Raw genomic sequence first — 12953 nt, forward strand, 5'->3', positions numbered from 1 at the left:
TGGTATTGTTTATCCTTTGGTTACAACGATAACTCTTTTCCACCTGATCATTCCATACGATACCTCACGGACTACCGCTTTAGTCTACCTCGCCTTAGTACGGACCGAGCCTAGAGAAGTATAGCCTGACCCCGTGTAACAATAGTCTATTTTGCCGTAGGAAGGGTTTCCTGCACTTGCTCTAGGTAGTAAAAGTTAAGCCCTTCGTAGAACTTCTTGTTCGATTCCTATCGTCTTTGGGTAGCGTCCTGGGCGTTGGTTTCGGTTTCTTCGTCCGCGGGTTCGGAATTCGGCGTTGCCCTGCTGCTGATACTGTTGTCAGATTCTTCAGACTGGCCGCTTGTTGACATCCTTCGCCTATTCCCTGCTCGCGATCTGCTGCGGAAGCGGGTCCGAACCATACTAAGATCAAGGACCTTGCTTCCAAGTGGTACGCATCCTGCAGCAAGCCAGAAAAGATATTGCAAGCTTATCGCATCCGGTACCAGACTCCCTCTTAGCTGCCGGTTGTACGTCGCCAAATAGAGACGATCTGGAAACCCGCCTTCATCAACACTTCGATGTTTCAGCGGGCCAATGCTGCCGTACAGCACTTGGGACTCGCGATCACCTGGATCGCTTTCATGGTCCAATCGATTTTTGTTCTTCTCAAATACCACTTGCCCTCGTCTTCACGATCGCTGTAACTTCCAAGCAGTCCAAAAACCAGAATCCATAGTTTGTGTGCAGGGAGCCACGTCTGTCGTTCTTCGATGACCAGGTGCCCCTTCTATCATTGGAACCTGGCAGGGAAAAGGCACGTAAAGCTGAGCAGAACCTGATCCATCCTGTTCTACTGGGACGGTCTTTCAGGCACTCGTCTTTCCTTTGCCCATTGAAACCTTCAGGGATTTGGGGAATGTTTGTCAGTCTCGGAACGCGTGCGCGTCGAAGTATCCTCGTGTTATACCATATGGGTATTCCGGAGGACACGAAAAGGTGCAGAGGGTCATCGATAGCCCGAGAGGCAATGTGCCGCTCTGAGCGGAGGGCAATCCAAAGCAAGAATGGCGCGATGATACCAAAGAGCGCAATGAGAGCGGGGCCTGCAGCTAGCCACGTGCCCACTGCGGATGCGACGTCTACGCCTTGTGCCATTGTAATGATTAATGGGTGTAGGGAAAAACGACATGTTTGTGCGCAGGCGTTGGTGCGCCGTCCAGCTGGACCCAGCCATGAGGTGCAATTTTGGGGGCCATATGCAGGTGTGGCACATCAGCTCTCCTGGTAAATTGATTCGATGATGGGGCGGGGAAGGTACATGTATTGCACGTGCGTCGACACTCAGCTGGGGTTAGCGAATTCTCAGCAAGCACGTGACTAAGGTCCCGAAAGTATAGGAGAGTCGCAAGACGGACGCAGCACGAACAGTGATTGAAAAGACTGCGGATGCCTTCGTGCGCACTCTAGTTTCCGATAGAGTCCGACATGGCCATGCGCCGGTCTCACGGCACCGCACGACGTTCCGCGGTAGGATGTGCTTGATATTGCGGTTTCCTTTCAACAGACTGGTACAAGCGATCGTGATTCCAATCGGCTGGCATCCATTCGCGCATAGAATGAGGTATCTTGATTACCCAATATACTAACATGGACACCCAACGTAAGCTCCACCTTGCGCATGACTTTTTTCTTTTAGATAGAGTTGTACAGCGTGGTTGCGGCACAGGTGTTACCTTTTCAACCCTTGGTTGTAACACCTTCGACCTGCAGCGGGGCAACAACATAGCCACAATGTATGCATCCCCTTTGTTTTGCGACGTGTGCGCTTCTCACGTCCGGATCCAACTTTTCTGTCGTATTCATTATGGACCGAACAGAAGCGCCGCTGCGACCATTTCTTCCTCGCGATGAGGGCGACCCCAATATCTTGGACGATGACATGATCCAAAGTGCGTCTCACTCGTCACGGTCAAGCACACCGTCAGCGAAGCCGAAGAATCTATCTGAATTCTCAGCAGTTAAAATGACTCGCTTCGCGGCGTTCTTCGCCTCAGTAGCTGCATTCTTCGTTGCGGTGCCACGATACTTCACCACAGGCTGCAAACGAAGTGGGCATGCTTTCGCGGGCATGGCACGAAGGCGGTGGACTTCAGAAGCTATCAGTCTCCTCTTGGCATCGCTTTCGCTCTTGGGCCTCGTCGCAACTCTGGTCGCGCACCAAGGGACGCCTTTGCCGCAGTGGCCGCAGCTCATCACCATCAACTCTATCATCTTTCTCTTCTCCATCCTGATACGGGCCGGAGTCGGCGTAGACCTTACAGAAGGTACAATCATCGCCCATCGCGATACTTAGGTTGCTGACTATACCCAGGCATAAGCCAATCCAAATGGCAGTGGTATCGGGTCGCGCGCCAGCTCCAAGACATGAAGCGATTCGATGCAGCTAGTCGCAGCGCGTGGGGCTCAATTATCTTGCTCCTGCACCTCAAGATTAAGCGTCCATAGTAGGTATAATAGATTCTGGTCTCGGGCATAGCTGACATCTCACGCGCAATATCACTGCAGCCCTGGGAGCGCTGGCGTCGATCGTCGCTGCATTGACCGGTTTTAAGATGCAACAACTAATTCGATTCGACGAATGCCTCTTAGCCGATCACAATGCGACGGTCCACATACAGAGGACGAATGTCTTTGGCGCTCTCGGGCGGCGCTTTGGTCCTCTTGATTTCGATGCCTTTCCACCCATGGCTTCTGCTATAGACGTGGGCATTATACAACCTGTGGAGAACTTGACCAGTGTCCTGTCTCAGGGGTGCACCACTGGGAATTGTACATTCTCATCGCTCAACGGGGAAACCTTCTCAACACTAGCGATTACACACTCCTCCGAAAACGTCACGTCGCAAGTCCAAACACACACTCTTCGCGGAAACGAGACTTTGACGTTTGATTTATGGGATGTGAAGGCTGAGTCTATCACCGCCATGAACGGTACCGAAGTGGGCAACTATATCCTGGCATTTCCCCTGGGCGAAGATGATGTTCCTCTTGCATTCGCCCTGCGACCCTGGCCTGGGATTCTTCGTACTGGTGTACCTACCAATTTCTACGAGGATCCTACCGTTAAGATGATTATCAGGCCAAACTTCACGGAAGAAGCGTTCGAAGAGTACACTGCAGTGAGCTGTTCGCTACATCCCGCCGTTAACACGTACTCTGCGCGGATCTGGAATGGTCTCTTGACGGAGGACCTGGTCAGGAGCATCCCCTTCAGGCCACATCTTGTATCACAAGACATTCCGCGGTTCAACAACGTATTGAGAATCGGCACAGCGAGCACGATCCAGGATGGGTCACAAATAATGTGCGAACCCCGAGAGAGCCCGGCGCCTGGATATGAGCCAATCGCACAAGGGAATATTGTCACCACAGCTGGTCAGATTGTCGAGTTCGGCGCCGTGAACGACACCCGTGTGTGGTATGTCCCTCAAGACTGCGTGTGGCAATATCAATTGGAATCTTTGATCGGATTCCACGCATACTTATCTCAGATCTTCGACGGTCAATGGCTCGGCAGCACCATAAAATACTTCAAGGGTAGTATACATCTGCGTCAGTTGTATCAGGATGGAAATATTACGATGGACACTGTCGATGAAGTCTTCGGCAACATCGCCCGATCTATGACTAACGTCATCAGGACATACGGCGTGACCAACTACACTGGAGTACCAGACGCAGGTCCAGCAAGAGGTACAATGTGGTTCACGTCAACATGTGTTCACGCCCAATGGTCGTGGATCGCATTTCCCGCCGTTATGATTGGTATGGCCGGTATCTTCCTGGTTTTAGTGCACATTGAAAGCAGAGGCACAGAGACAGAGAGGTTGTGGAAGAGCTCTGTACTTGCGCTATTGTTCTGCGAGATGGATAGCGTTGTGGTAGGCAAGGCGCATCCAATTCACAAGTCAACGCTTAACGAGGTTGCGAAGTCGACGAGGGTGAGTTTTGGGAAGGGTCGCGAGGTGTTGAAACTTGTTGTTCGGTAGTTCAGCAAGTGATGTTGATCCCTGACTGGTGAGTAATCTTGACGAGCTTTCGAAGATGGTAGAAGCGGTCATCAATGACGTTGGCGCGCAATGGAGGCTTTTCTAGCGAATTTACAATGTTAACTACTCCAATGATCAGACGGCGATCGGCGATTATTGGTCCGACTAGGTGAAAGACTTCGCCATCGATTTTGTTACTAACAACGCCAAGGACTTTTGCCGGGGAGCAATCGATCTTGTTCACGAAACATAGACAAACAGTGCGGATGCGGGTGCACAGAATATCATTAACGCTCTGACAAGCTGGGAGACACAGATGGACGAGATGACCACTGATACATCTTTATGATTTTGATAGCATTAGACTATCGCACAAGGAATTGAGAATGTGCGATGCTAGCTATCGCTATGTACATGTAATCTCATCCCATGAATAAATTACAATAAATGAAAGTTGACGAACATTGCAACTGCCCTGTCGAAAAGACTAGGACTTCACTTTCTCTCTTGTACTCGTCTCTGGCACAAAGATGTAGTCCATCATTTATATTCATATGGATCTCAAAGTTTCCCCGGCCATGCATGATTGACAATCTGCTCCCATGTGAACCCGTCCATCCAGTCATAAAAATCCAAAACGGCTGTCGTTGGAATGGTTAGCCATCCAAAATTCCGCTGTGGACCAGACCGGGTATTCCTAGGCACGGCAGCAACCGGGTCGTATCTCGCGTCCGCAACTTTTAGCAGGCGGAGGTCAGGATCTTGTAGGACTTGAGCATCCGCCAACAGGAAGATAAAAGTACCCCGGTTGCGCCGCTGAGTCCCCCTCATCGGCTGACCCCCGCTCCCTTCCAGATACACTTGCCGGACGTCTTCCATCGTTAATCCGTCCAAGGTAGCCAGATCTGAACGCGCATCGAGTCGAAATTGATCCCGTGCTTTCGTGACAGCAGCAGGCTCTTTGTCCGCCTCTTCTAGTTCGGTGAGACCTTTTCCCACGCCGTCGGTGATATTTTTGAGCAGCTCTAACCACTGTTCATCAGACCTAGGGCCATAATATGTTCTACAAATCGTGTAGCCCCAATGCACCAGGAACTGTTCTTGATCCTCTTCCGGTCCCATAATCCTATCTTTAAGCCATTTGTAGAGGTGGTCGAGAAATTCTGTAATGGTTTCCGTAGCGGCGGGGAAAACAGAGATGGAGAATGGCTTGTGTAAGTGTGTACGTATAAGTGAGTGTTGGTAGGCGTAATTGGCTTTTCAGAAAGGCCAGATAGGCGAAGGCGAAGGGATCAAGAAAAGCGATCTTTCCTGCACGTTAAGACGATAGCGTAAGGAATGCCCGTGCCGCTCTGCGCTAGCACCGAAATGCTTTCCTCCGTGCGGCAAGGTGATGAGCCTGCACCGGCACACCCGTGATTAGTCGCCAGGCTGTGGCTAGTGGTTCGGTGAACCATGTCCGTGGTATCCTACTTCAGCTACTTGAACCTCAGAGTCTGGATTTTGAATGTGCCGGCTCGAAGTCGTTCTATCGCCTGGCCGTCCATTAGGCCTTGTACAAATGCTTCGCCAAGCACCTGGAAAGCATCGCCAATTGGTCTGACAGCAAGCGGCGTGCTGCAACCCAACACGATGGCTATCTGATCTCCAACCTCAACATGATGTTTTGTACTTTGGTACATATCGCTGGGGGCCCAACCCATCAACCCGCCAGCAGTCGTCATGAACCTGCGTCGTTTTCCACTACGCTCAGCGCAGGCATAGACCTCCGTGTAGTCGTACTCCGACGCACCGTACGGAATGTCATCGTCAAAAAAATCACCGAAGCACCATTCACCGAGTTGAAACTTGTCGATCGCTTCACGGAAACCTTCCCATCGAAAGTAGTACCCTGCTTGTCCCGAGAGCCAGCTCCAGCCTCTTTGCCGGAACTGCGGCCGACCAACATCGAACGTGGCTGGAAGATGGAAGATCGCGCGGTGCCGTGAGTCGGGCGCATGGCCATGCCGAACTCTATCGGAGACTAGAGTGCGCATGATGGCATCGGAAGTTTCTTCGAAGCCACCGTACGCGCTGCGCCAGTCTCGCGGCTGTACAATACTCTCTGGATACCATTCAAAGTAGCCCTTCTCAGCAGCAGACAGTCCAGAGATAGTGTCAACAATGAAACCTTGACAATGCAACTGTAGGCCGTCGTTGCTAAAACTCAGCTGGGGGGATGATTTACCGCTGGCTGTATATGTTCCGAACGTCTCCGGGCCTTCCAAGTTTGGAAACAAGTATGTTGGACCCCAGAGAAGTTGTTCCACCCGGCTATGTCGTACGCGCGAGTCCCACTTCCAGTCAGCAACCCACGAAGGGCACCCAGTTGGACCCCAGGGATTACCTTCACGAAGAGGCTCAAGATCATTGAAACCATCAATGAAAGCACGAGCTGTGTTTGTGTACACTGTCGCTGATGTTGCATTGTAGTCTGGTTGTATCAACCGTGCAACCTGATCTGGCACCAGGCCGAGGAGTGCATACACTTTGTCTCTATCATCAATGCACTGTGTCGCATTGGCAAGGTCGAGCAGTCGTGCGAACACAAGCTTAGGATCTTGTGCAATGGGTGTCGCACTCATGATTGATAGGTCCTGATAGATCAGGTGCAAGCTTCTGGTAGACCAGGGAAGCTTTTGAGAGACTACATCTTCCCAGAGGCACCGATCTTTGACGAGCCAAAGACGTTCCTGCAGTGTTGCAATTCCTGCGCAAAATGTTGGCCAGTCAATCGTGGACGCGCCACACCTTAATCGGACATTTGTACCGCCCATGACTATCTCTTGTATGATCCAGAGCCTGCTCCAGTACTCGCGATTCACGATCTGTTGGAGTCCTAACCAGCAAGTACCACCCAAGAACCTCGGATCGTCACGCAACCTGCGTTCCAGCTCAAGCTCACACCCGGCTTCTCTGAAAGCTGCCAAATCTTTAACGAGCTGTAGGCCCGCACCACTATTCGCCGTTGCCTCTCCTAACCACGCGACGACGCTCCACGAAGCACTGTAAATATCCTTCATGCGCTGTACCTCAACTGCGCGCTCTAGAAGGTCGTCTTGGTTGATGCACAGTGCATCCACCCAGAGCATGAACTTATCAGAGAACAAGCCCTCCCGACGAAATTCCTGTAGAGCGCGCTCGAGGCTTTTGGTGACCTGAACAGGCTGGTTGTCGACATATATGGTCTGTTTGTCAGCTTGGTCACCCCATACGTAACTCAGGCTTGCAAAATCGCCCCAGACGAAACGATGGAGCTCAGCGTATGGGTGTTGACTTGCGATGCGGATCATAGGTGCGAGACGCGCAACTGTCGAACGCGCTGTCCAGTCTTTGCGCAGAGCGGGGTCGCGAAGGGATTCGCGAACGCTCAATTTGCAGCGTTCCCCATCTGTAGTCCACTTCATACACCTGCTGTTGAACTCATCAGACACGTCCAACAAGGACACTGTGCTCAGGCGACATCGAATCGTTGAGCCTTCGGGCTGGGGTACAATTCGAATCAGCCGTAGTTGCGGTTCTTCGAGTGGATAGTACAGCTGGGTGCGACTTGTGCGACCACGTGTCGTCCTCATCATGCCCTTCTGAATAGACACAATACTCTCCTCTATGGTTGAGCACCCTTGGGCTGGTTTCAGGGGGTTGGGTCTGGAAAGTGTTGTGCTGAGCAGAGTTGAGGGTTAGGACAAATCGAGGAAGGCTAGAATAACCCCGCTACTCGCCTGGAAGCCACCCGCTTATATCTCTAGAGAGCTAGACTGCTACAAAGTTAAGCGGCAGTGTTGTTGCCCACTTCTACTGACGAATATCACGCCCTTCTCTATTCTCTAAAGTCAAAGTTAACTGTACCCCCTGTGACGTGAGTTCCTGGTACCACATAGCGACCTTTTATAGATCCGTAAAAGACAGGTCCACTGTAGGCATGTGTAGCATAGCCATGGCTTTGCGAAATGTCGCTCTGAGGTAGAGTAGAACGCGCTTCGCTAGAAGCTGTGTCGATCTCCCTCTGCAACCGGGCAAACGCTTTCCTCCGACCTTCACCATATATAAGCGGCATATGCACGTCGAAGATGCCTAGCAGTGAATACGCTGCATCCTCTTCGCGCTTTGTCTGGCGTTGCCCTACCCATGACATGCGCTCGTCGACGCTAAGTTGGTCCAGTGGACGGCTTCCCTGGAGAGCCTCAACGCTGATCCCAGTGATGTCGTGGAGTTCTTGCACCAACGAGTATTTATTGCCAAGCCGCTCGCCCTCGTCTGAAAAGAACTCGACTGACATCGGGGCAACTAGTTCCTGAAGCGTCCAGCCTCGTGTGAACCATCTGCTCTGCTGGAACGCACGGTTCCAGTGTTGTTGTGCAGGCGTGCTGCTGGTGAGGCTGCTGGTCAAAACATCGGATAGATACACGTAGCATCGGGCAGCGTCGCGATGCCAGGCAAACATAGAGTTGATGGCCTCAGTCAGCTCTGCGCTGCTCGACTTGTCGATGCAGCAAGTGTCGACCCAGAAGTAGCGGAGACCGTCTTTGGCTGCCTGATTTGCGCAGAACTGGAGTTTCCGGTAGCCGGCCTTAGTCGTACCTGCATCTTGCTCCAGATCTGCATAAGTGACCTCTTCTTGATCTGGGCCCCAGGTGTGGGATAAGATGGCATAACGTGGGATGTCATCGCTCACAAACTCTGTCAGGCTGTATCTATCGCCGTCCTTGCGTTGCAGAAGACGCATGGTTCGTAGGCGACGCCAAAAGTTCAGCTCTTGATAATGTGTTTTCTTAGTCGGAGAGGGAGGAACGAAGACCCGAAGCGATGATGGAGATGAAGATGCTCCTAGACGGCAGGAAATGAAACGTCCAAGGCTGAGGCCGAGGCTGAGGCACGCTTGGCATCCTTCCAGCGAGCGCAGCTGCAGACCTTCTCCGCTATCTATATCGTCCTTACTTCAACTCTTCAAGATCACAAAGTTTCGCGCAAACACCGACTTGCACTCTTCATGGCCAGCACGTTCCATGGAGCTATCGACGCTCATGTCGCCATTCCCGCTCCACATTGCGGGCCTGGTGGGACGATGAACTTCAACTTCGGGTCTGGCCGAGCAGATGGTACCCTACCTTTGGATCACGGCGCCAGACTACCACCAGGCTAACGAACGCCAGGGCAAAAGCGCAAAGTAGAACCGTTCTCAACGGTGCCATTTGCGCCGGACCCTGACCTTGTCAACCGGCCTGCGATCGCCGACTGGGTGCGCGACAAGTGCGCGGGACCCGGCGCGCGGGCAGCGCTGGTGGGTCTCGGCGGCGTAGGGTACGTCGACGTCGCTGTACCGACTGCACGCACGGTACAGCACAACTGACAGACGACAGCAAGTCGCAGCTCGCCCTCCAGTACGCCCATAACATCCGCGATGCGGCACGTCACACGTTTGTGTTCTGGGTGCACGCCAGCACCCAGGCCCGGTTCGAGGAAGCGTACAAAGACATCGCCAACCGGCTGCAGCTGCCGGGGAGGGACGATTCGAAGGCGAACGTGTTGCGACTGGTGCACGACTGGCTGCGGGACGAGGCGAATGGACAATGGGTGATGATTGTCGACAACGTGGACGATATAGAGACCTTCTTCCCGTCGCGGAAGCGCCAGCGCCAGGGAGACGAGACAGACGCCAGCGCGCAGATACCGCTGGCCACCTACCTTCCGCAGAGCCGCAACGGGGCGATACTAGTCACGTCACGTAGTCAAGACGCAGCCACCAGGCTAGTGGGAGGCTACAACAGGACCAAGGGAGTGCTTGCGATGGACGAGGGCGAAGGCCTGCAGCTGCTTCGCAACAAGCTGAAGGACCCGCCAGTCGAAGAGAGCGCTGTAGATTTGCTGCGCGCGCTCGACTGCATACCTCTCGCTGTCGTCCAGGCGGCCGCGTACATCAACCGACGTGGGCGCATGACAGTCGCTGGCTATCTAGCCGAGTTTCAGAAGGACAGCAAAAAGCGCGAGAGCCTGCTCAACTGGGACGCGGACGAGCTGCGCCGCGACGGGAGCGCGTCCAATTCGGTGGTGACGACGTGGCAGATGTCGTTTGAACAGATCCAGCGGGAGCGGCGGTCGGCAGCCGAGCTGCTGTCGCTGATGAGCTTCTTCAACCCGCAGGGCATACCTGAGTCGGTGTTGCGGACCGCAAGAAGAATGGGGTCAGAGAACAACAAAGACGCAGCCAGCGCATTTCACGAGGACCTGGACACCCTACAGGCGTACTCTTTAGTGTCGATGACAGCAGGCAGTGACACATGCGAGATGCACGCTCTAGTGCAGTTCTGTACGCGAGTCTGGCTATCGTCGTGTGGCGATGCAGAACAGTGGGAGCAGCGATTTGTGGTGCTGATGGCGCAAGAGCTTCCCAACGGGGAGCATAAGAATTGGGCAAAGTGCCAGCAGCTGCTTCCGCACGTTGAACCACTTTTTAGCACTCAGCCAGCCAACCAAGAAGCGTTGGAGGCATGGGCGAAGGTGCTTAGCAACGCAGCATGGTATCTGTGGAAGAGTGGAAGCTATAGTGTAGCGCAACAGATAGCGGCAAAGGCAGTTGCCGCCGGAGAGCAAGCACTAGGGCGAGAAGATCAGCTGACACTAGACACCGTAGAAATACTGGCGTTAGTGCTGCGGGCCCAGGGCGAGTACGGCGAGGCAGAGACGCTCCACCGGCGAGCGCTGGAAGGGCGGGAGAAGAAGCTGGGCGAGGACCACTCCGACACGTTAATGAGCGTGGACAACCTATCAATAGTTCTCCAGGATCAGGGCAGGTACGAAGAGGCAGAGACGCTCAGCCAGCGGGCGCTAAAAGGGTTAGAGGAGAAGCTGGGCGAGGACCACCCGAACACGCTGACGAGTATGAGCAACCTAGCGGAGGTGCTGCACCTGCAAGGTAAGCACAGGGAGGCAGAGATGCTCAATCGGCGAGCACTAGAAGGCTCAGAGAAGAAGCTGGGCCAGGATCACCCTGACACGCTGACATCTGTCCACAACCTCGCTGTTCTCTTGGACAATCTGCGCCGGTACCCAGAAGCGGCCGAGCTTTACCAACGAGCGTGCGATGGGCGTACCCAACAGCTTGGTTCTCAGCATCCACATACTATTGTGTCTCGCAATGACTTTGCAGCTATGCAGCGAGAGGCAATGGAAGCTGGATTGGCGCAAGGTCAGGGCTTACCTCCAGGCAGCTCCGAGCGTATTGTTACTACTGGGACTCGTGAGAACGACGGTTGACTAGATAATGCGCGACCTCTATCCAAGATGATGCATAGTCTAGGGTTCACGGCACAGATTGTACCCGTGTATATTGGCGAGAGACTTCCCGCTCGTCTCTGCGAACTGATGATCTCCGTTGATATGATCTTCATCGGTACTGGGTCTGTCCTCATATACGCCTTCAACCCGGCTCTCCAGCACGTTCCTCATGGCTGGAGATACATGTTGAGCTTGGGTGCGTGGGTATCTATCCTGCTCGGGGTCTTTCTCTCCACGTGCCCAGAAAGTCCTCGTCAATTGATGTACCACATTAAGTGGGAGCAATGCATCGAAGTCATTCGTCAAGCTTATCCCGACGTTACTGACGAGCAGGTCACGAATAAGATGTTGTCTGTTGAGACGTATGTCGCACATGTCAAGGCACTTGAGGCGCAGATGACAGTCACCAGATCGCTCAAGGCCTTCTTCTTCGTACCAGCCAATCTGCGCTCTGCTATCACTGCCTGTGACATAATCCTGTTCCAAGGGATGTGCGGCTTCAATACGTTCATGTACTTCTCTTTGACGCTTTCCGACATCGTCGACTTTTCCGACCCTATCGCTGTTGGAACAGTCGTTGCTGGGTTCAGATGGAGTTTTACCGTCCTTTCCATCTTCCTTTTCGATCGCGTCGGCTGCCGCGGGCTACTACTTTGGACGATGTGGGGAATGCCAGTATGTCTCGTTCGCGGCAGTAGTCCTCAATTACATTGCACTCGACACGCGGACTCTGCAGCTGACCAACGATGAATTCGCCCGGCTAGCATATATCATTCGTGGCTTTCTATGCCACTGGCCTGAGATGCATGCCCTAACAAGCGCCTATCGTAAGCGGGTTCTGTCTCACTGCAATCTTTTTGAGCAGTACTGTCTAGCGTTAAGCTCACGTCGATGCTAAGTTCCAAAGATACCAAAGAAGCAAGTCTTGATTTGCCGTCCTTCTTTGTGCGCGATGTCTTTGGCCTACCCTACCCGGGTTCGCCTGCGTTATCACGTACCGCCGATCAGCCGTGGCTGGATCCAGCCTTGCGCCACTCACGACCTAGTGGTTGCGGTAGAGGTGGGGTTGAGTTTGTCCGTCTGCACCTCAGCTGAGGTCTCCGTCGTGACCTAGCTGTGCCGATGATCAACGTCTTTACTCATTCTTCCAATCACTTCCTGAACTAAGCATTAGCAATTTCCAGGGATGATATACTCAGCCTGTCGTGAGTAAAGCGTTGCACGTGGAAGTTGAGAACGCGCAGAGTGACACGATATTGTCACTGTTGTACAATGCTGAGCGGTAAGGGAATGTATAACAGCGCTCAGCCTTCTAGCACAGAGTTAGGTTTGCCTATGCGCCCTAAGCTGATACTCCACCTACTCCTGGAATCCAATAGCTGTCAGAACAGAATGACCTTCTCCGCACACTAGTGCGTTGCGATCAGCTCAAAGGATAATCGTAGCTGCAGTCCAGCGCAATGAGAAGCCACACCCCCAAGGGCCCCATCCCCCCCTCTCAACTTCCCGAGAACGTGGAAAAACATCGCGACGAAATCATTGTTTTCTACAACTGCATATGGAGTCTGCTTTGCTAATCAAAGTTCTAGCATAACAATAAGTTCTTCG

The 12953-nt window shown here is 53.1% G+C and overlaps 4 protein-coding genes across 4 annotated transcripts; 2 read left to right on the forward strand and 2 right to left on the reverse strand.

Annotated features, from left to right (window-relative positions):
• Positions 1–2726: 2726 nt before the first annotated feature.
• Positions 2727–4031, forward strand: J4E82_011206 (uncharacterized protein; the record flags this gene model as incomplete). Its single annotated transcript, XM_051737415.1, has 1 exon — positions 2727–4031. The coding sequence occupies one exon, from the start codon at positions 2727–2729 to the stop codon at positions 4029–4031; it is 1305 nt and encodes a 434-aa protein (XP_051582816.1).
• Positions 4032–5509: 1478 nt separating this feature from the next.
• On the reverse strand, positions 5510–7645 carry J4E82_011207 (uncharacterized protein; the record flags this gene model as incomplete). The annotated part of the gene is made up of 1 exon (XM_051737416.1): positions 5510–7645. One exon carries the CDS (start codon positions 7643–7645, stop codon positions 5510–5512), a length of 2136 nt encoding a protein of 711 aa, XP_051582817.1.
• Positions 7646–7890: 245 nt separating this feature from the next.
• Positions 7891–8796, reverse strand: J4E82_011208 (uncharacterized protein; the record flags this gene model as incomplete). The annotated part of the gene is made up of 1 exon (XM_051737417.1): positions 7891–8796. One exon carries the CDS (start codon positions 8794–8796, stop codon positions 7891–7893), a length of 906 nt encoding a protein of 301 aa, XP_051582818.1.
• Positions 8797–9060: 264 nt separating this feature from the next.
• Positions 9061–12784, forward strand: J4E82_011209 (uncharacterized protein; the record flags this gene model as incomplete). Its single annotated transcript, XM_051737418.1, has 5 exons — positions 9061–9169; positions 9224–9371; positions 9431–11146; positions 11363–11975; positions 12725–12784. The coding sequence occupies 5 exons, from the start codon at positions 9061–9063 to the stop codon at positions 12782–12784; spliced, it is 2646 nt and encodes an 881-aa protein (XP_051582819.1).
• Between the last annotated feature and the right edge of the window lie 169 nt (positions 12785–12953).

This window comes from Alternaria postmessia (genome assembly GCF_024291825.1).
Source record: "Alternaria postmessia strain BMP 2775 chromosome Unknown scaffold_174, whole genome shotgun sequence".
NCBI classification, from domain to species: domain Eukaryota; kingdom Fungi; phylum Ascomycota; class Dothideomycetes; order Pleosporales; family Pleosporaceae; genus Alternaria; species Alternaria postmessia.